At 51.2% G+C, this 22,642-nt stretch overlaps 1 protein-coding gene across 2 annotated transcripts in view; it reads left to right on the forward strand.

Annotated features, from left to right (window-relative positions):
* Positions 1-1,435: 1,435 nt before the first annotated feature.
* Positions 1,436-22,642, forward strand: part of Adcy3 (adenylate cyclase 3) — an 83,208-nt gene continuing 62,001 nt past the window's right edge. Inside the window, exons 1-2 of one of the 2 annotated variants that reach the window (XM_047522151.1) lie at positions 1,436-2,187; positions 2,649-3,501. In XM_047522151.1, the coding sequence (XP_047378107.1) occupies positions 2,827-3,501 (675 nt within the window). In that variant the 5' untranslated portion in view covers positions 1,436-2,187; positions 2,649-2,826. The remainder of the gene's footprint in view (positions 2,188-2,648; positions 3,502-22,642) is intronic. The other variant, XM_047522152.1, reaches the window with a different exon arrangement.

Raw genomic sequence — 22,642 nt, forward strand, 5'->3', positions numbered from 1 at the left:
ACTGGGTGGCTCCTCTCTTGGCCTGGCTCTCCATGCATGCCTGCCGAGCAGAGAGGAGGACTGTGGAAGAACTGGGTGTGCGGGAGGAGGCTGGGGTCAGAGGTCAGAGGGACAGGAGAGTGAGTTCTTGCCAAGAGAGTCTCTGGGTGAAACCCTCTCCCTCATAAAACTGGGCAGGGAGGAGAGGCTGGGGCATAGATGATGGCAGAAGGCCATAGAGAACCCCAGGGCCTAGGAGCTGGGCCTAGTCTTGCCCACGGAGAACTGTAAGGGTTGGCATGTGTGCCAGGAAAGTGGGGAACTCACAGAGGGTGCACTGGGGGTGTCCCTCTTGCCAAAGCAGGCCCTAACATGGTATTTATCAGCTTTTTCTTTTAAGACATGTCCCTTTATTAAACATAAAAATCCTGCCCTTCTTTACCATCATATAACAATTCAAAATAAAATTTTGGACCCCAACAAATCAAAACAATGGGGAAAAATGCCGCTTTACTCAAATTACCCTCCTCCTATAGCTGAGTTATGCTCCCACCTTTGGAATCAAAGCCCTGAGAAGCCTGGGCTGAGGCTGGCTGCTTTTCAGGCTTAGATAGGGGACTGGTACAAAGGGCAGTAACCAGATCAATTCCCTGCGGGATGCAAACAGATGCCTGAGGTCCTGAAAAGGGCACCCACAGAGACGCCCAAGGGCATGAGGAGGGATCCCGCATGCAGCCCTGATTGTCTGTATTTCTCCCCGGTTCCATCTTCAACTCTCCCCACCCTGGGGAGCTGATCCCTTAATGCTGTCGCTTCTCCTCAGCACCCACCTCCCCTCAACACATGCTTTTTACAAAACAACCTTCCTTCGTTATCAAGGTGTTCTGTCAGATTCAAGGAAGGAAAATAACTTAAACTACAGTGCAGGAGACTGATAGGTCTCCATTCAAAAGGAGCATTTGCGACTTTAGGTCTCCATTCAAAAGGAGCATTTGCGACTTTAAGGGAGTTTGTGAATGTAACCACATCTCAAATGGGTAGGATGTGCTGGGGATCTTCGTGAAGCAAGCCTCTTCCAGTTCCACGTGCCAGATGTCTACTGGGTAGGGGTCACTCCTATCAGCTGCCTGAAAGGACAAGACTCAGCGGCGGGTCCCCTCCGCGGAAAGCTCAGGCCGGAGCTCCCGGGGCGGGCAGTGACACTGAGGCCAGCGCGGCCGGCGCAGGAGTGGTCCCTCCACCGCAGTCGCGGCCTCTCGGCCCGGAAGGAAGCCGCCGCGGACCAGACGGGGAGCGGCTGGGGTGCCCCGAGCACGCCTCACCTGCGGGAGGGCGCGCCCGGGCTTTCGCTCCTCCGGGACCCGCCTGCCGCGGAAGGCGTGGATTCGCTCCATCCTTCCTGCCCGCCCTCCACCCGGCGCTTCCACACGGCGGTCGCCGCCAGCCCGCCGCGGGAGTAGGAGCGCGGGGACCGGGACGGGCCCTCCGACCTCGCCCTCGCTGGGCCCCGTCTGAGCGCGCGCGACCCCCGCTCCCGCTCCGGGACGCGCTCGCCGAGGAGGCGGTGACTGGGGAGGGGCCGCCGCCGCCCCCGCCTGCCTCCCAGGGCCCGGAGCGCGCGTGGCCCGGAGCCGCGGGCGCCGCGCGGGGACTCACTGTGCAGCGCGCCTCGCCCGGACTCGGCTGACTCGCTCGGCGCGGGCGGGCGAGAGGATGCTGGCGGACTTCCCCGGCCTCGGCCCGCGCTCCCGCCGGGGAGGGCCCGGCGCGCGCCCCTAGCCGCCGCCGCGACCACCGCGCGCGCCAGAGAGAGGGGCTCCGGGCGCCGCGCGCGCCGCCGCCCGCGCCAGCTGCCGCGGCCCCGACCCCGGCCCCTCAGCCGCAGCCCCGGGGGCGGGCGCGCTTGGCCCGCGCCCCCGGATTTTCCAGCGCCCGTCGCCGCCTCCTCCTTCCTCCTGCGGCCGGGCGCCGGTGGATGCTGAGGGGCAGCCCTGCGCCTCTGCCGGCGGAATCCCGGGCCTGACGGCAGGGGAGTAGCGCCCCGGCCGGGGCCGGGGGCCGTGGCGCTGGAGGGGCGGCGGGGCTCGGCGGGGAGCAGCCTCTGGGCGAGCTGAGCCTTTCCGCCCCGGCCCGCGGTTCGCGTGACCCGGTCCTGCAGCCAAGCGCGGGGACCGTCCCGGCGCACGCGGCTCCCGAGTTCCCGCACAGGTAAGCGCAGGACCCGGGCCGGGCTTCCGCAAGGCAGACTGTGCCCGGCGGTTGGGAAGGGGGCCGGTAGCAGAGAGCAGCCAGAGTCTCCCGGGGCTGGGTGGAAAAAGGAAGTAAACAGAAGGAAGATGCAGGAATCCCCAGGATGGCTCTGGCTTCTTCCTGGCACGTTTTATTTTCCGCTTCTCAGGATTGGGCCTGCAGGGAATTTAGGTGAGGAAGTCAGGGACCCAGAGAGATGACACAGAGACGAGGGTGTGAGAGCTGGAGAGGTGGTTAGGCCCCTCCATAAACCAGAGACAGGAAATCGGGTGTCTGGCGTGGACAGGACTGGGTATGTGTGCAGGGCTGCAGGGGGAAGGATCTTGCAGCAGAGATCCTTTCGTGAGAGGTGGGGTGGGTCATGGGGAAACCACCGAGTGGTAAGGAGAGGTGCTCCTACTTAGCAGTGTCCTTTTAAGTTCCAGATGATTCGTGCCACCTGTGCCCTGGAAATCCATTCTCTGTTCCTGCCCCAGGTGGCCACCTTTCAACCCCAGCCAGGAAGAGGCTTTCGGCCCTCTCCAGGTCTCAGAAAGCCCTGGTAGGTGGCCTGTTTGAGAGCTTCCTGTCCAGTCCACTTCACCAGGGCCAGCCAGGATGCCGAGGAATCAGGGCTTCTCTGAGCCTGAGTACTCAGCTGAGTACTCGGCAGAATACTCCGTCAGCCTGCCCTCTGACCCTGAACGTGGGGTAGGCCGGACCCATGAAATCTCCGTCAGGAACTCGGGCTCTTGCCTGTGCCTGCCTCGCTTCATGCGGCTGACCTTTGTGCCTGAGTCCTTGGAGAACCTCTACCAGACTTACTTCAAAAGGCAGCGCCATGAGACCCTGCAGGTGCTGGTGGTCTTCGCAGCCCTCTTTGACTGCTACGTGGTGGTCATGTGCGCTGTGGTCTTCTCCAGTGACAAGCTGGCTCCCCTCATTGTGGCTGGGATTGGGCTGGTATTGGACATCATCCTCTTCGTGCTCTGCAAAAAGGGGCTGCTCCCCGACCGGGTTACCCGAAAGGCGGTACCCTACCTGCTGTGGTTGCTGATAACAGCCCAGATCTTCTCCTACCTGGGCCTGAACTTCGCCCGTGCCCATGCCGCCAGTGACACAGTGGGCTGGCAGGCCTTTTTCATCTTCTCCTTCTTCATCACGCTGCCCCTCAGCCTCAGCCCCATCGTGATCATCTCTGTGATCTCCTGTGTTGTGCACACGCTTGTCCTGGGAGTCACCGTGGCCCAGCAGCAGCAGGACGAGCTGCAGGGCATACAGCTGCTGAGGGAGGTGAGTCCTTCCTTCTTCCACTCCCAGTCCCTTTCCTTTCCGTCGGCTCTCAGCCTAGGTGGGACCTGTGTGGTGGTGATGGGGATTGTTTTCTTTGCTCTTGAGTCAGAATGCATTCTGGCATCCGGTGTAGGAAGACCACCTCTCTCTCTCCACCCCTAGCTCCACACCTCCGTGTCAACTGGTGTTTGCCCCTAGGGAAAGGAGGATGGCAGGACATTGGACCCCAGGGCCACTCTACCACCTGTGCCAGCCTGAGTGAATGACAGGAAGGCCTCATAGGCCTGATAGCAAGGTAGCATCATCCTGGCCGTTCCCTGTCAGTGACCCTGGCCAGAAGCATCTCTTACAAGGAATTCTGATCCCCAGCTATCACTGCCTAGCTCCAGCGTGTGACTTGACTTGTGTGGGCTTTGTGCTCCTCTGTCAAATGGGGATACTGTCTGCTCTGCCTGCAGAACATGACTGTTGTCAGGATCAAAGGAAACGTGGGTGAGAACTCCTTAGGATACGTGAAGGGCTGCAGCGAGGGAAGATGTGATTATTATATATCCTGCTTCTGCTTGGGGTGCCTCAAGCAGTTACATGATGTGGGAAATGGCAGTCTCCCCATAGAAGGAGTGGTGTGGGGACACATCTGGAACTGTGCATCCTGGAGTCTACTAGTCCTGGTAGATGGTTTCTGCTAGAAGGGGTGGAATTTTGGCCTCACCTTAACTTAATGTATTGTGCTCTCCAAGGTCTAGGACCTGGGCCAGTCTCTGAGGGATTGCAGGAGTCAGGGACTGGATTCTAGCCTTTTCTGCTTATTATCTGGTAATTCACTGGGGGACTCCATGGAGCTTAGAGTCAACACATTCCACAGTCTTACAGCCTACCTTCTACCTCCTTACTTTATACATGAGCTCAGAGCTGGAAAGCAACCTTCTCAAGACCACACAGCTAGTGATGGTAGTCATAAGGCTGGAGTGCCCATTTCTTGCATCTGCTTCCAGCGCTCTTCCTACTGTGTCCATTGCCTCCATCTCACCCTACCTGTTAGCCCTGTCACCCTGAATTGACACCCTGAGTTTGCAGGGGCCTTGTAGTACCTTTGGTGGTTGATGAAAAACTAGGTGGGACTGTTCCATTGCCTCCCACTAGTTAGCGGAAAACATGGCTTTTGCTCAGTTTTAACTTTTTCCTAGTTCTTGGACCAAGGTGCTTCTTGTTTTCCATTCTGGCTTGCAGTGACCTGTCTCACTGAAGCTCCGTGCCTCTGCAGTCTGCAGAGCCCAGCCAGGGACAGTGTCTGTGGATTCGTGTGGGCAGGCCGACACGTCCCTTTGTGTCTCTCCTGGTTCCTGTTCTCATGTGAGCTCCTGCCGTTGCTGTCATGGCTTCCAGGGTTGGCGGCTTCAGCCTATGTCTCCGCCTGTGGAGGGCTCTGTTGGAAAAATGGCCACTGCCATTCCTATTGGAATTGGTCAGAGGCAGATAGGCAGGAGGGCTTGGCAGCATTTGGGGTCTGGGATCGAGTTCTGAACTGTTACCTTCACTAGTCATCCCCCGAGTCATTGCCAGGTCTGGGCAGTTTTGAGATAGGGGCACAGAGGGGTCCTATCAAACTGTCAGATTCTGGGTTTTAGCAGGGAGCAGACAGGAGGGACAGGAGACAGTGTCTGTCCCTGGGGGCCCAGCAAACCAGTGACTAGAGAACAAGGCAGAGCTATTACCGTGGGCGTAGTGTCGGGCCTGCCAGCCTTGTTGCTGACTGATGGTCAGGAAGGCTTCCCCGCCGCCTGGCCTGAGGTTCTCTGGTCTGTAGAGAGGGTCTGATTCCTGCTGTCACTCAGTTCTGTGGCGGGTGGGGCTGAGATGGTGTCAGCTTGAAGAGGTGACCTGCTGGGTTCCAGAAGCAGTCTCTGAGTGAACAGACATGGCATTTCACAACTTTGCCAGTTTCCCCATTCATGCTTCAGCCTTCTGATGTGTTCTAGAAACAATCAGAGGATGTTAGTGCAGGAGGGCCTGGAGAGCAGCTACTCCAAACCCCCCATTTTGCAGAGGAGGAAACAGAGATGGACAATCTTTGGTGACAGTCAGGTGGACTGACTCCCAGCCCAAGGCTGCTGCACTGTTGGAGGAACATTTGTGTGTTCCACAGGGTGCTTTTCCTGTGAGGCCGAGAGCCCTTCTCCCACCTCCTGGGGACAGGGACTGTCTGTTGCTTTGCAGTCCCTATCTAAATTTCAGTAGAAGGCACAGCTCGTAGGGATCCCTGGTCTCTCTTCACCTGCCAGATGGGAACACCTGTTTGGGCCCTGCTGTAACTGCCTTAACTGGTCCCAAGTCCTTTTTTAACCTTTTGTTCTGAGGAGGTTTGGGATGGCCCTTCAAGCCGGTGACACTCTGGGCCTTATCTCAGGTCAGCAAGGAACTTACCTGGAGGCTGCCGAAGCTTTCAGGTGGGCCTTGATCCAAACACGGCATACCATAGGGCAGGCCACTGTCCCCTGCTGGAGATCACTTAGGAACTCGTGATTGTGTCTCTCCCTTGGGCATTGCAAAGAAACTAAACCCCCTAAATTTAGAAGAGAAAAAAAAAGAAAAATAAGTAAATCAAGAACAAAAATATTAGGAGCTGGGGGTATAGTTTGCTGTATTATGTGTGCCTGGCATCCACAAGGCTCTGGGTTCAATCCCCAGCTCTAAAAAAAGAATAAAAATATTAGCATCCCAGGGGAGCATGACCTTGACATGAAGCCGTGCTGGAGCTCGGCTTGGGGGATATAGAGGTTAGGGAAAGGGGCTCCCAAGGTCCACTTGGGAGCCTGAGATAGGAGGCTAGAGGCCTGGCTTACATTGGGCCAAATTCCAGAAGTTTATGAGTCACTCATTTGGGACCAGTATGACTTTTTAAAAGGTGCTGATTCCCAGGCTTGCCCACCAAAGTCTTCCATAACTCACAGTTTCCCTTCTGAGTACCCTGGACAAGCCGAGGGCAGTGGCGCTGCTGTGGGGAGGGACACCGGGACCCACCTTCACCCAGGGAGTGGGTAAAGAAGCGTTCTTCTGCCCTGCTGCTTCTCCAGCCTGGGTTGCCTCCTGGAATGGGGGCTCCTTGGAGGACAAGAGGGGCAGGGGCATTAGAACCAGGTGGCCAGGCCCCCCGGCTCTTAGGAAGCGTCTCACACCCCATTCCCCTCCCACCTTTCCTCTTTCTCCAGCCTGTGCGTTTCCCTTTTCTTCCTCTTCCTGCCTCATCTGTTGGCTGTGGCAGGGATGCCCTCCTGGGCTGTGTGGGGTGGACTCGTTTTCACAGTTAACCCCTGGGTTCTGGGCAGTTGTGAGTTTTGTGGTTTTGGTGCTTCCCTGACCAGCAGCACCAAGAAAACACTTCCAGTGTCAAAAGTCTTCTTTTGCAACCCTCACGCCCCCAATCCAGACCTACTGGGTTCCATGGGAAGGACAGAAGGTATACATGAGACTCAGGGTGGCCTGCGCCCATCCTGGGCTCTTCTCCGGAGGCCAGTGGTGGGGTTCCGATGGAGGAGCTGGTGGAGGCTGGGGGTGTGGTTGGGGTGGGGCTGGGGCTTCGCCCGTTAGCTCATGATTTCTCCAGGGCAGGGTCTGCAGACGGAGGGTCAGCCGTCCGACAGGCTGTGGTGGGCAGGGTGGAAGGGTCAGGAGGAGCCGCAGCTGGCCCAGTCCCAGCATCAGCACCTCTTACCGTATGGTTTGCCCTTCCCCACCCCACAGTGCCCCTGGCATGAGGTGAGGAGGCACGAGGAGGGGCCAGGAGCTGACGGGTGAGGATGAAGGGAAGAGGTGGGGCAGGAACATGCCAAGATGCGGGGAGCACTCCTTGGATTAGTGACTGCTTTGAGACCCTCACACACGCACACATGTCCCTGTTATCTTCTGAGCGTATCATTCAGGAAAGTCCATGGCAACTCAGGAGCTAAGGAACCTCTGGAAAATAGTTCGTAGACTTATTTTCTGGCAGAAAGGCTATTTGGGAGCAGTTCTCTCGTGGGATGTGCGGCCCATCCAGGCCTTATTCACAAAGGCAGGCAGGACCAGGCCATGAATGTGTGGTTTCTTTCACACTTAAGATTCCACAGCAAGCCATTCACCCAAGTGAAGGAGCATTTGGCTCTGGCAGCGTGTGCGGGTGCAGTAGGAAGGCACAGGGACACTGCTTCCAGAGACATCCCCGTCTGCTGCTGGAGTCAAATGTCCTTCAATCTGAGCTGTGACGAGCCTTTTCACAGAGGAGGAAACTGAGGCCCAGGGAGGTTGAGAGGAGGTAGAGGGGCCAGATAACTGGGGAAGGGTGTCTGGTGACTGAAAGGTGGAATGGGGCACTTTCCTGAAAGCCCCTCTTTCTCTGCAACCCCAGCATCTGGGCCTCCTTCCTGCTTTGGTTGCTCTAAATGTTTTTGCTAAGCAATGTTGAAGCACAGTGCCAGGAGATGGGAAGCCCTAAAAGAAAGTGGGAAGCGCCCCCTCTCCTCCTGGGACTTGGATGCAGGGGAGGGAGAGGCCCAGGACAGAGTTCCTGGTGGGACCTTGGCCAGGAGCATGTGGCAAGTACAGAGGGAAGAGGGGGCAGGAGCTGGGCGGGAGGGCAGTGAGGCAGCAGCTCCCGGGGAGGAGGAGGCAGACTCACCCCCAGTCTTGGCCCTTGGGTTCTGCCACTGTCCCAGGGCTGGAGCAAGGTGATGGTCTCTCGGGAGGAGCACACAGATGGCCCTCCGTGGAGGAACCGGAGTATGGAGAAATGCAGAGCAGGGAGCCGCAGGGCTGTGGTGTCCGCTGCACAGGATGAGGAGTAGTGGATTATTGAACTTGTAAATGGTTTTGCAGGAAATCACCCGGCTCCCTTCGCCGGGTCGTTTCTCTGTGGCCTTTTCTGATCATTATCTGTGTAAACAGAGCTTTCCCAGTGTGTCATTGTGGTTCCTATGCCATTTAGGGCCCACCTTTCACCCACATTTTTTCACTGACATTTCGCTTTGAACATCAGAGTCCTCGAGCTGGAGATTGTAAGTCAGCACTTCACAGTCGGCTGGGTTTTTGTGGAGAGGAAACTGACGCCCAGGCTGGGAGCACTGGGTTACTGGGTGCTTGTGTGTACCTGAACGTGCACATGCTCAAGCGTGTTGCACACACAGACACACGCACTCTCATGCCCTCCTGAGGTGCCCAGCACAGCAGTCCTGGTAAGTTCTCTGGTGGATGGAGTGGCCAGGACTCCACGGTTGTCCTCACTTTTCAGTTTCTTCTTAAACAGCAGCAGATCCCATTAGGGTGGCCTGACCCTGAATAAACACCCACCCTCCCCCCAGCCGTCCCTCCCAGGTCACACATTCTTGATGACAGCTTCCGTGGGTACGTGCCCTCCAGCCCTCCCCAGCACGCAGGCTGAGAGGCTCCCCTGTGTAGTCCCAGGTAGACCCGGTGGCCACGATTGCTGAGCTCCACTCTGTTCCAGCCAGCATCTTCCAGCAAGAGGCAGATACTGTCATCCTGCAGATGAGGAAACTGAAATGTGTTTACTGGAGTGACTTGTCCAGGGCCACATAACTAGTGAGTGGGCAAGTAAGATTCAAACCCAGGCCAGTGGGCTCTTAGAGCCCCTTCTGCCTCATGAAAGAGGCCCTCAGACCTTCTCTTGGCTTCCAGCAGGGCGAGGTCTTGGTTTCTCAACCCCCAAGCATTTGAAGGAGCAAGTTGGGGATGAGGAGGCATTTCTAGGGGCCTCACTGAGGAGCGTGTGCTCGTGAGGGAGCATAGCTGTTGGGGTGCTGAGTGCCGCAGTCCACAGCCCTCGTACACTGGTGTCTGTCATGGTGACCAGCTCATCAGATGGCATTAGCTCCACTCACTGCAGTCCAGTGAGAGCCTCGTATTGTATTCTAAAAGCATTTTTCTTCAGAAATAAATACAAGGTTAGATGAATAAGAATTATATCTCGGCTTCCTAGGAGAACGTGGCAGAGCAGAGCTGCTTGCCTCATGGTGGCCAGAAAGCAGGAGGAGAGAGAGAGGAAGGAGTCTGGAACAAGATAGTCCCCCAGAACTCACTCCCTTCAACGGGGTCCCACCTACAGTTTCCACCACCTCCCAGAAGGCCATTCAGCAGTGAATCCCTCAGTGGATTAATCCACTGATGAGATCAGAGTCCTCATAATCCAGTCACTTCCAATAGCCTCGCCTCTGAGCATTGCTCCATTGGGGACCTTCAACACATGAGCCTTTGGGGAACATTCCAGATCCAGACATAACATTGCAGGTCAGACATAACGTGGGATGGCCTACTCTCTGTGGTCTCACTGCAGATAACGTCCATTTGTTTACCATGTTTCAGTTATCCACTGGTATACAACAGTCCCAAAATTTACGGGTTTAAAAGAACAGTTTATTATTTCTCGGGAGTCTGTGGGTTGACTCTGGCTGCCGGTGGTTTCTCTGCTTCCGTGGCCCTGGCTGGGGTCACGCACTTGGCTGCCGGCCCGTTTCACTCAGCAGTCAGCGTTTGCTGAGGGCTGTGCTGGCAGGTTCTAAGAAGGCTTTCGTCCAGGTCTGGAGCCCCAGAGCTCCGCTGCCTGACCTCTCCACGAGGCCCACTTGGGCTTCTTCCCAGCACAGTGGAGAGGAGAGAAAGTGGGAGCTACTGGAGTTTTGGGGGCTAGGCCTGTACCGCAAGTCACAGGGCTGACTTAGGTGTGAGACGAAATTGTTCCGACCACTTGCTGTGAGAGTGACATGTGACCGGGGCGGGAATGAATTGACGGCCCCTCTTCTGAGACTGTCTACCAAGCCAGGAGGCACGTGAAGGATGCCGGGGTGAAGGGACTAAAACCTTAAGTCTGGGTGGAGTACAAGATGTGCTGACCACGAGCTGCTTCAAAGTTAGAAGTGTGGTCCAGAGCAAGATGTGTTTAGCCTCATTGAGGTATTGATTCACCATCTGACCCAATAGATCATTTCCCAGATTTTCCGAATCTTTCAGAAACCACCTTGCACTCGGAGAGCAGGTGTTTCGTGGTCCTTCTGCGTGGGCTCTGCCTTGCCCTCCGTGCATGGGAAGTGTTTGTTCTACCTTGTCGAACACACAGTGTGTCCAGGACGCCGTGCTAGGTTGCTGGGGAGCCATGCCTGCCCCAGGAGCCTGCTGAGACCAGACCCCAGCACCAGTCTTGTCCCTTTCTCTCCATGTAGCACCGTGGGCAGCCTGCCCATTTCCCCAAAGGCGGGGATTTGCTTGTGCGTATCCCTCAGAGACGTGGCATGTGTCTGTCTTTACATGTTGTCATTCACCTGATGGTGGAGCCACCTCTTGGTCCTCACGGTGCTGTGGTCACCACAACTGCTCCGTGGATGTTGGTTGAATGCCTACGTTTTGGCTTTGCTTTTACCTTCATTTCCTTCCTCACTGCCTTTCGTTGAGAACTCGTTCGATACGTTTTTGGCTAGAGCTAGGCCAGGGCAAGTGTTCTGGCATGAATCCAAGTGATTCGAGGATGATTTCTTAAAGCCAGATTTATTTAGCTCTTCAAGGGTGCTGATCAATAATACTCCATCGCTTGTTAATAAAGATTCTTTCTGGTGCTGGCATGGTGGTGCACGCCTATTATCCCAGCAACTTGGAAGGTGGAGGCGGGAGGATCCCAAGTTCAAGGCCAGTCTTAGTAACTTAGTGAAACCCTGTCTCAAAATAAAATAAAATAATTAAAAAGGGCTGGGGCTGGAGCTCAGTGGTAAAGTGCCTCTGTTTAACCCCCAGTAATACACACACATACTCACACTCACACTCACTCACACTCTCCTTTCTGGTCCAGGTAAAAAGCAGGAATGGAAGGAGGATTTTAAGAGCCCAGAAAATGAGTCATTGACATCCTTTTTGCCCTGTTCTTGTCCTCAGGCAAAAATGATTTGCAGAAAAGTAGCTGCATAGAATTGGAGCCCCCTCTGCTGCCTCCCCTGGTTGTTCCTCCCTTCCTTCTTCTACTGCTTATCAAAGATTTCATCAGGGCAGCAAACGCTGTTCTAGGCAGGCTGTGCAATGTGGGTAATACTCAGCTCCTGCCCTCCAGCAGGTATAAACCCTGTTGGTAGGAGAGAGACTGCTCAGGGAAACCGAGGAAGGCTTCTGAAGGGTACTGTTGAATTGGGCCTTGAAGGATGAGTAGGAGTTTGTCAGGTGGAACAGTGAGTATAGGGCTTTCTGGTCAGTCATAGGAAGTTCTCACTTGCTTGGGACTGGTGAGGATTATTAATAGGAACATGGGTGGGTGGCAGGAGCTGGAGGGACAGGTGCAGAGAAGCCAAATAGCGAAAGGGTTCTATTCATAGGATGGTAGAATTCTCTTTAAGGATTCTAAGCAGGGAACAGATAGGATCTGATATGCATATAGAAAGATCATCCTGATAGACTTGAGTGAAACCAAGAGAGTTTAGGAGGTCATGAAAGTTGTCTAGGCATGAAACCTCAAGGATCATCCAGCAAGATGGAAGCAGGGATAGGGAAGAGGAGTTTAGTTTGAGGTGCCTGTGGGACATCCAAACCCAATTGTCAAATTATTCCATGGATAATTATTGAACACTTCCTGTATACCCAGACCCTGTACTCAAGATCTGGAGCTAAGAAGAGGGGTCTAACATTCTGGATTTGAGATTAGCCAGTATTTAGTGGTACCTAAAACTGTAGGGAGCATGAAGGGTTGCCCAGGGAGAGTGGGTACAGCCAGGAGGGAAGGGGGCTTAGGCCCCAGTACTGGGAACAGCCTGGTGTGTTGGGTCCTCAACATGAAGCATCCATAATCTGCCTCTGCTTGCTGTCTGGGCTCCTGCATGTCCCAGGTGGCTTCTGATGGGTAGAAGGACCTTTCAGGAGCAGGAGGCAGCTCCTGTCTGATGGTATTTTGTGCCCTTGACTCTCTTGTGTTGTGGAAAGTTAAGATAGGCCCAGGCAAGTGGCCCATGGTGCCAGGCGAGGGCTTCTCACTGTTCTCCCTGGGGTGTTATTTGGTTACCTAGTAGGGGAAGGGGACCACGTATATAGAGGCACCTTACAAACTACAGAGCACCATGCAGGTGCTGGTTATTTACTGCATTAATTCTTGGCAAGCCATCTCTCCCCCTCTGAACTTCCTCTGGAGGCGGGTTCTCTCTCGGTTTCCCAGGCTGGCCTGGAACTCACCATCCACCTGTCCCAGCCTCCCAGGTAGCTGGGATTACAGGCAAGTGCCACCACAGCTGGCCATTTTTTCTTCTTTGTGAAGGATTATTAAGAATGTTTTAAACCATAAACTTCTGTGTGATGTTGCAGGACATATTTTTCTGTAGGACATTTGGTTACTCTTCATGTATTAATTTTATCTTTTATGCCTTTTTTTCAGATTATTGTCATTCACATGTCACCCCAGCAGCCCTGCTGCCTCTCTTCTTTCCCCTCCTGGACACTTTATATCCAGTATTTCTTCCTTCCTCTGATCATATTTTAACTGTTTCTCCCAGCAAAATTCCTCTTTGTGGTTCCTGAGGAATTCACTTGATTAGAAACGAAGCTGTTCTTTTCCCTTCCTCTGCTCAAGAACTGTCTTTCTTGTAAACAGAGAAATAAATGGCATGTTTCAGAAGAGCTCCTACCCCTCCCTTTACCTCCCTTCAAAACCCCAGCATAACCTAACTGGACTCGAACTTCTGCAGGGTCTCCATGGTTGTGGTTGGTTCACACATCACCAAAACTGGTCTCTGTGAAGTGTAGTTTGGAGGCAGCTGAGTTAGACCTGGCAGTGACAGCTGCAGTTGCTTCCTGTTCCAGCTTCATGACTGACTCTAGGTGGGCTGCCCTTTAGGGCTGAGTTTTCCACCTGAGGGGACCATACTCCAAGGGATAAAGCCCCATGGGCTAAATTCTTAAAAGGCTGACAGATAAGCTCAAGGCTTCTCAACCATCTTAGTTCATTTTCTGTTGCTATAACAAAATACCTGAGGCCTAGTACTTTGTAAAGAATAGAGGTTTTTATAGCTTGCTTATGGTTCTGGAGGTTGGATCAGTTTCTGGCAAGGTTCCTGTGCTGCTTCAACCCATCCCAGAAAGTGGAAGGACAAGCAGGTGCATGGGGGTAGACAACCCATGAGTTTATAACACCATTACTCCCACAAGAAAGGCCTTACTCTCTCTCAAAGGCCCCAGCGCCTCTTAACACTGTTAAACAGGGAATCAAATTTCAGTATGAGCTTTGGAGGAACAAATCATATTCAAACCATAGCAGTCACCAAGCTGCTCATGTTAGGTGCCCTAGGGAGAGCAGCGGGGTGGAGGTGAGAATAATACCTCCCTCTGCCCTATTGTCTGTCATTTCCCAGCCCCTGACTAGGGTACCGGCTTCATTGCCTGCTTAATAAATAACCTCATTTCCTAAATGAATGTATTTAAAAAAAAAAAAAAAAACCCAAACATATGTCTTCTGAATTATTGACCATTTCCCCATGTAATTAAGGAAAAAAACCCAAAAAACTAACTCCACTTCTCACTAAAGTGCTCATGACTTTACTTGTTTGCTTGCTGGGCAGTTTCTGATAACTAATAATCAGGGGGAAATGCAAAACAGCAGCACAGTGGGAGACATAGGAAGCAAGAGGGAGAGGTTTGGAAGCCAGCCCCCGTTTGGTTGCCTTGTGACGGGCTCTCTGAGGACAGAGGATGCTGTGTTTTTTTTTTGTGAAGACACAATGCCTTTCCATTTTTATTTATTTATTTATTTACATTTTTATTTATTTATTTTTCTGTGGTGCTGAGGATGGAACCCAGTGCCTCACATGTGCGGGCGAGCGTTCTATCGCTCAGCCCCAGCCCCAGCCGCAGGATGCTGTACTTTTGTGACAGAGTTCCTTTTATTTCCTTATGGCATTGGCCTCTCACTATCTTTTTTCTCTCCACCTGTTTGTTGAGGAATGGATTGAGAGTAGCGGCGGTGGGAGATGCAGTGGAGCCGGTCCCTGGAAGGATCTGGAGTGGAGGAAGGCCAATGTCATCTTCCATTAGGCCAAATCACTCTCGCCGCAGGAGGTTGGTTGGCCTGGTCACAAACTGATGGCATCATCTTGGGATCATGGGGTTGTGGGAAGTTCCGTGGATCTTGGTGGCCTCACTTTGTTCCTCTGTGCCTGAGAGTCCTTCCTGCTGCTTGGATGCAGGGAAGGAGAAGATCTTAGACTCGCTGTGGAACTTGCTGGCAGGGGTGTCCCTAGCAGACCTAGCCTTTGCTTCCATGTCTGCAGTGACGGGGCTCCATGTCCTTCACTGAAACCTAGTTGGTCTGAAGACTGTTCAAAAGGCTGGCAGATAAACCCAAGGCTTATGAATAACATTTACACAGGTCTTTAAAGTATGTTTTACTTCCAGTGTATCTATCGGTTTGTCCTCACACCCCCTCTGTGACCCGGCTATCCTTGCCACTGGCATTTTGTAGCTGAGACAGTGGAGGAGGACAGTGAGGTGAAGGATAGCTCACAGGGAAATGCAGAGCCGTGTGGTCTTAAGGCCAAGTGTTCTAGATCAAACTCAGCCCAAAGGAGGCTTCCTTGAGGGGACCGAGACACGTAGTTGGTTGATTAAACCCACTAAGTCTCAGGTTTTCAGTTCTGTGAGTATTTCAACAAAATTGACAAAGGTGCGTTAAAATAGGTTGAGAAATAATAATCTAGACCTTATATATTCTTTATGTATTTCGTATGAAGTATGTGAATATCCTGTTACATAAATATAAAATGTAGATTTTTCAGACATTCTAATTATTCACCTGTTTTCTCAAAAAACATAAAAGTTCTAAAAATATAGTCTTCTCTTCAAAGTGATCATAAGTGGTGTATTTGTTGTACACTTTGAGTTTTTATCAGTGTCCTACATATAGGGTGATAGGACCTAAGGGTTAATGTAAAAGGTTAGATAATTGTGGTGGTGGTTGCACAGCTGTGGGTCTGCATAGAGCCGTTCACCAAAGATGTGGCCTTTATTATGTTTGAAGAAAGGAAATAATGGCAAAAGATGGGTGGTGGTAAGCACAGGCCATCAGATGATCCCAGCGTGGTGCTGGAAGACCTGTGGCACCTTCACAGAACTCTGAGGGACTGGAGGCATTGATTTGGATGGGCACAAGGGAACACTGGGGGTGAGGGCAGAGTATCGTTTTTTGTTTTTTGTTTTTTATTACTGGGGATTGAACCCAGGAGTGCTTTACCCCTGAGCTACACCCACAGTCCTTTTTGTTTTTTATTTTGAGACAGGGTCTCACTAAATTGCCAAGGCTCTCACTAAGTTGCAGAGACTGGCCTTGAACTTGTGATCCTCCTGCCTCTGCCTCCCAAGTCACTGGGAATACAGGCATGCAGAGTTTTGTATCTTGATGTAGTCATATAGCAATATATTTATCAATACCCATGAGATTATACGTTTGAGATGGGTAGTGTCTAATAAATACAGCTCATTAAGTTTTATAAAATATAAGTAAAATCCAGGAACCTCAGAAAAGCACAACCCCCCACAAGCTTGTGTGTGTATACATACATATACATATATACATATATGTGTACACACACACATATATATATATACCCATGTGTATACTTATCTGTATTTATTTTTATGTGGTGCTGAGGATCAAACCCAGTGCCTCACGCGTGCTAGGAAAGCTCTCTACCACTGAGCCACCCCAGCCCAACTTCTGTGTATTTTAAATAATTGAAAACATTTAGCTGTACAGTTCATTTGCTAATCTTTTGTTGCAGGTAAAGTTCTTTCCTTTCCTTTGCATATTGGCACAGGTTGCATATCCCTTACCTGAAATGCTTGGGACCAGAATTGTTTCAGGTTTGTGGATATTTGCTACACATAATGAGATATCCTGGAGATGGCACCCAAGTCTAAGTGTAAAATTCACTTATGATTCACATATTCCTTGTACATATAACCTGAAGATCATTCTGTACAACATTTTGAGTAATTTTGTTTCACGATCTAGAATTTTTCACTGTGGCATCAGAAAGTTTCAGATTTTGGAGCACTTTGGATTTGGATCATCAGGTTAGAGATGCTTAACATGTACTATAGTTATTATCTCTCGTGACCTTCTTTTGCAGTTGGTATGCGTGTATGATTTTCAATTTCCTTGAAGTGAGAGAATTAAAAGTCACTTGGAAATAATTAGGACACAGAATCCTTCTAGATTTTTATGATTTTCTTTCTTTCCTTCTTTTTGGACAAATTTGTATTGTTGTTTTGCTTGCCTCTAATTCAACAACATTTTTTTCGGTTACTTAGATTTACCAAACATTTATGAAATATTCACTTTTCTTTTCTTAGACACGTCTTTCTTTCATATTCGTATTTTATCTGTTTAGGTTATGTTTAATTCAGTTATGTAAATATAATGCCAAAAAACAACTGGCATAAACAGGTTTGGGACTAAATACAACTGACTTTTGGGAAACACTCCAAAATTTGGAGCAGAAATAAATGCATGTGCCTTCCAGAGAGGCGCCCATGGGCTGTGCGTGTGAGAGCAGGAGGTTGTACAGAGGGGTGGACTTCCTGACCAGTCTGGCCTGCGGGTCCCTTGAATTTCAGTGCCATCGGTGTTACTGCCCTTCTTGCTGAGCCCCGTTGTCCTCCTGAGCCACGGGAAGTGACGTGCATTTGCCTCTTGTTTTCTACCCAGCAGTCCTCCCAGTCCTGGGGTTCAGCCGTCGTGCTCCCCCTTGGTCTCTGTCTGCCAGTCCCATCTCACTTTTTAGAAGCCTTTCGGTGAGATGGTTTCTGGACCATACATCACCCCAGGCCGCTTCTCTAGCAGCAAACTATATCACGGTGCCCAGGAGCACCTTCTACTGTGTTAGACGTTTCCCAAGCTGCTCGAAGCCCTGCCCTCCTGCCTGTTGCAGGACACACATGCTAGATTCATCAGTTCTACAATGATAAACTTCAGAGGGAGGGGTTCCCTGCTCCTGGAGATGTAGACATCAGGCCTTAAGATCGATCATCTCCATAAAAATATAAGTTAATTTAGAGAGCCAGGGCAGCTCTGTCAAGACTTCTGGGATGTTCCCCTTCTGGCAGGATGTGCTATTTAGGCTGGGAGAGGTAGGGGAAGCCTCCCAGGGATGTTCAGCTCAAGTTGCTTCCTAGAGTTGGCGAGTGTCTTTGTCTCCCTGGGCTCTGCCACGCAGCTGTGCCCGCTGCAGTCTGCATGCCCTTTGACTGCTTCCTTCCCCATTGCTTCTCTGTCCCTGTCTCCTACCAGATCAGCGAAGATCAGCACAATTATCAAGTTAGCCAGAGCCTGACACATCCCTCTTTGTCTACCCTCTTCTTTTCTTACTGAGATGCCTTATTTGTTGTTGAATTTAGTATGTATAATTTCATTTGTGTGCCTAGTGATGGATGTTTATTTTCTCTCTGTCTGCTTATGTATCTTTTTCATTTGCCAAACTCATGTGAGTCTAGATGCAGTTTTGCTCAAGCTGCTGGGTGCTGGGAATCTAGAGATGAGTAGCCCAGGGTCCCTGGCTATGAGGGAAACCCTGCTCTGTTTATTTGCTTCCTTTAAAAACAAAAACAAGTTTATTACTTTCTGGATGTGGTACTGGTTCTGAGAAGTCATTCCATAAATATTGGTTGGGTATTTATCCATGAGTCGAGGAACTATGTGAAATTATCAAATCCAATCACTTTCAACCTATCAAAAATGGCAATTTCATTGCTTATGGGGTAAACTAGTATAACAGTAACAAACATGTTCGCTTTGGAAAGCCTGAAAAATCCTATATGGTATGGACAAATATTACCCATAGTGTTATTCCTCAAGGATAGCTTCTATAGCATTGGCCTCCCTTTTGAAGATAGATTTGGACATTGATTTTCTTCTATAGTTGAAAGTACTTCTCGTAAGAAACTAATTCAACCTAGTCGGGAATATAAAGAATAAATGTGAAAGTCCTCCTTCCCTTCCCCAGTCTCCTTCCCATAGGTTATCACTGCCAAGTGTTTGGTGTTGATTCTTCCAGAGATCTTTCTAATATGCATGTTTATGTGACTATGTGCACATTTAGGATTGTATGTTATTGATTTAAATTTATACAAATCAGTGAGGCAGAATCCTTAGCACTAACACCTCTGTCCCCCTCTGTGTGATGATAGTCTTCTTCTCCAGGGGATGGGGGCACCTGTAGTCTAAGACCCTTTCCCTCTTCAGCCAGGTGGTCCCTTGGAGGTGCACACAGGTGACCTCCTTCAGGGCCTCCTTCAGGGGGCTGCAGCCTCTCCTTTAGCTGGGGAAGAGCCAGGCTGGTAAGCTGCCCTTTCTCCTTCCATTTGTAGCTGCAAGGAGTCTTTTATGGTCCTCTGGAGCAGGAAACCCAGGGTCTATGTGGCCTAGCAGGCCAGTGGCAGAGGTGACCCAGGGTTGGAGGTGGGGCAGTAGCATTGTAGTTGAGAGCCAGGTCCTGCTGTTAGACATGGCGCCTTCTTTGGGCTCAGGTCCTAAGAGAATGGTTTATTCATTGGGACTCAAAAAATCACCCAGGAGGCTGGAGTTGTGGCTCAGTGGTGGAGTGCTTGCCTGGCATGTGTGAGGCACTTAATTAGATTCTTAGCACCACATATAAATAAATGAATAAAATAAAGGTCTATCAATATCTAAAAAAATCCTAAAAAAATCATCCAGATCTATACAGCCATCAAGCTGTGGGCAGTGGGAAGGCAGAGGTTGTAGAGGAGGTGGCACATTGTCAGGAGAAAGAGGGAGACCTCTGTGGAAGGTGTGGGGCCCGAGTCTCTGTGTCCCACTAAGGACTGACATGCTGTGTTTCTCCTTTTGTCTGTTTCATAGATGTTTTTCAGGAGTTGAGTTGAAGCTGCCCCTCTGTGGGTGCTGGGTCTTGGGCAGATCATTGATCTTGCTGAGCCTTGGTTCCTGGGTACTCCCCATTCCCTGTGCATGAGGAGGGTAGAAGAACAGGGACACTATAAGTAAAGCAAAGAGCCAGATTGGTGGGCTTCTGTTTGCCTGCTCTGTGATCTTGCTCAAGTGGCTTAATCTTCCCTGCACCCTTAGATTTACTAAGTCACTAAGCTCTTGGAATCCGCCGGCCTTCTGAGTTTGCTGACTGTGTTGAAGATACCAGCCCTCTGGAGCTGTGTAAGGATATATGAACCCATGAGCGAAAGCACTTTGTAAGCCACAAAGCCTCTTCAGGTGCGAGTGTTACTATTATTACGTTTATATCTATCACTATATAAAGTCAAAACCGTGTCCCTTCGGGGAAGTGCCAGAGTGCACTTTGTGTGGGCAGAACTTATAAACAGGGAGGAGTTGGGATTTGCACCCCAGGGACCAGGTTGTTCCTGCCCATTCTTCCCTGATGGCTGGGGATAGCCTGGACTACATGAGAACCTGGGCATCCAGGGACATTCCGGAGCTTTCCGGAGAAGAGGCCAGTGGAGAAGTGACTTGCCTGAGGTCACACGGAGGGGCAGTATCAGGGCTTGGGTCTGTGGGCTCTAGCTCCTGGCTCCCAGTCCAGGCTCCTCCATCAGTCAGGGAGCTGGTGACCATTGGCACAGCAGCTTGTGTGGTGGGACAGAGACCTGCCACCGGTCCAAGACATCGAAGCAGATGGGAAACCCACAGAGCTTCCCGTTTATGTTGCCAGTCTTCATTCATGAGTGTCCTGTGGCTCTGCTGAGGTTGCTGAGGTGGAGAAGGGGTGGAAGGGACCGAGGCAAGTGACATTGCGACGTGGGTGATGGGTCAGTAAGCAGTGGAGTGTTAAGAGTTCATCCAGCAGGAGGCTGAGAGTGGGTGGTTGTGTGTGGGGGTGAGCAGGTGACCTGCTGCTTGTGCCCGGAGGGGACAGCTCAGGGATGTTCAGGCTGCAGAGCTTTGCTGGGGAGCAGCTGTTGGTCACAGGGTAAATTCTGCTTTTGTTTTCCCAGTCTCAGGAATTCTTTTTGTTTTCTTGAGATCTCTCTGGTCTCAGGATCCTCTCCCCAGAGACCTGGAGCCAGGAGCTGTGTGGCTTCCTGGGACATGTTTACCTGGTCCTGCCCCTCTGGCTTTATAAAAGTGAGTTCAGAGGCTAGAAAGTTTTCCCCTACCTCTTGAGACATTGACCTGAGAGTGAAGTCCTTAGAGGATGCTTCCTCTGGCCACAGGTGATGGACTTAATCTGCTGTGTGGCTCATTTTTTTCCCTTGGGAGAGAGGAGAGGTGGTGCCTGACTCTCTCCTTCACATTGTACTGTGCGCCCGGCCGCTGGGTCTGAGGAGGTCCTGCAGGGGTGTGACCTGGTTGAATTATTACTTCTCCCGTCCCAGACACAACAGGCCCATTCCCTGTCTTGTGGATCTAAGAATGGGGCTTACCTCAAGGTGACTGAAAGTGTTCCCAAGTGTCTGTAACACAAATTGCAAGAGTTCAGAAAGGAAGCCTCAGGGAGGAGTCGACACTGAAGGTCACAGTGGGTATCAAACCGTCCGTTGGCAGGAGAGGGACAGAGGTGTCTGCTTGTGAATGAAGGTCTCAAGACAAACACAAACGTGGTAACAGAGAAGCTTTGACTGCAGAATTGGGTGTGTGATGATAAGAGAGAAATCCAGAAGGCAATGTGAGATTCAAAATGTAAGATCAGAAAAAGTTAGATGAGGTAGTTTTGACAATATTCTGTAGATACCAAGGAGTCATGGAAGGTTTTGGAGCAGGCAGGAGAACCAAGCTAAGCTATCCTTCAGGAAGAGCATTCTGGTGACAAACTGAGACCTGTGACTGACAGCTTGTGAGAACCTGCCTGAATGTGGTGGAATACAGCAGCCTACCTTACCTGAGCAATCAAGGGACGTGCAGGACAGTGATTTATTTGGTCAGAATATAGGGAGGCCTGCTCCTGTATTTAGTGTACCAGAAGCTGAAATGTGTTAGTTGTTGCCTTTGGTGATTGTGAAGACTTTCCCTCACTCCCATAAATGGTGAGAGGTGATTTTGAAACCGCCACTGAGAAGGCGAAAGTGAACAACAGACCACCACACGCAGTGCAGCAGTGGCTCAGAGACGGGAAATGACGCTCATCGAGCACCTGTCACGCCTGGAACCCTGATCCTCACCCCAGCCCTGCAGAGACAGACCAAGGTGCTTCCCTAGGGACACACAGGCCATTGGAAGGTGGGGCTGGTGTTCAGCTTCTGCTCTGTCCAGATCCAGTTTGGGTTCTTCGTGCCGCGGGCAGGGGCCTTGGACTCAGGCTTTGAGGTTAGTGGTAGGCAGTGGAGGGAGGCAGCACATTCTGTGAGCAGTCTGAGGGAGAGGGACAGGGAGAGGATGGGGATGCATGTGGCTGGATTCGGGACCAGGACTGGCAGTTAGGGAAAGGTGGGGTGCGGGTCCGGTAGGGAAAGAGGCATACAGTTGAAAGAGGGCAGTTGCTCTCTTTCTCTGAGCTCTCAGTGATGGTGTGCAGCAGAAATATAGCATGAAACTGTGGCCTCCAGTCAAGACATTCTGGAATTACCTTCCCCTGTAAACAGCTAGGAACTGGACAAAGTGCAGGGAAGTCTGCCCCCGTTTTTGAATCATAGGCAATGGTGATTTCTTGGAAAAAGAAAACTTAACTGTCTGAGCCCTGTCATCACCGAGGCTTTCTTCTGGAGATAATTGGGCCACAGGGAAGAAGAGCCCAGAGCCTGACTGGCACTCACTAAGTTGAGACAGAGAGCAGAGCTTGGGAAAGCCAATATTCCTAGAATTTATAGAGCAGAATACCGTAAAGGAAGAAGCTATGATGAGAAAGAACTCCAGAATCTGTATAGAGGCCTTCTTAAATCTTTGGCTTAATATCAGTTTGCTCATGCACAGGTTAAAAACCTTTTTGACCAGACAGGAACTACTGAGGGAAACTGAGAGACAAATAGCAGCCACCACAGGGCCAGGCTTTGTGTGCATCCTCTCTCGCTGAAGCGGAGACTTCACTGAGTCAATGGGGGCACTCGACAGAAACCTAGAAGGATCAAGCATCAGCAGCGGGGACATACAAGGGCTTACCCTAAAGCAGTTTAAAAATAAATATGAAATCATCAAATTAATCAACAACCAACTTAG

This window comes from Sciurus carolinensis, chromosome 13, assembly GCF_902686445.1.
Source record: "Sciurus carolinensis chromosome 13, mSciCar1.2, whole genome shotgun sequence".
In the NCBI taxonomy this organism is placed as follows: domain Eukaryota; kingdom Metazoa; phylum Chordata; class Mammalia; order Rodentia; family Sciuridae; genus Sciurus; species Sciurus carolinensis.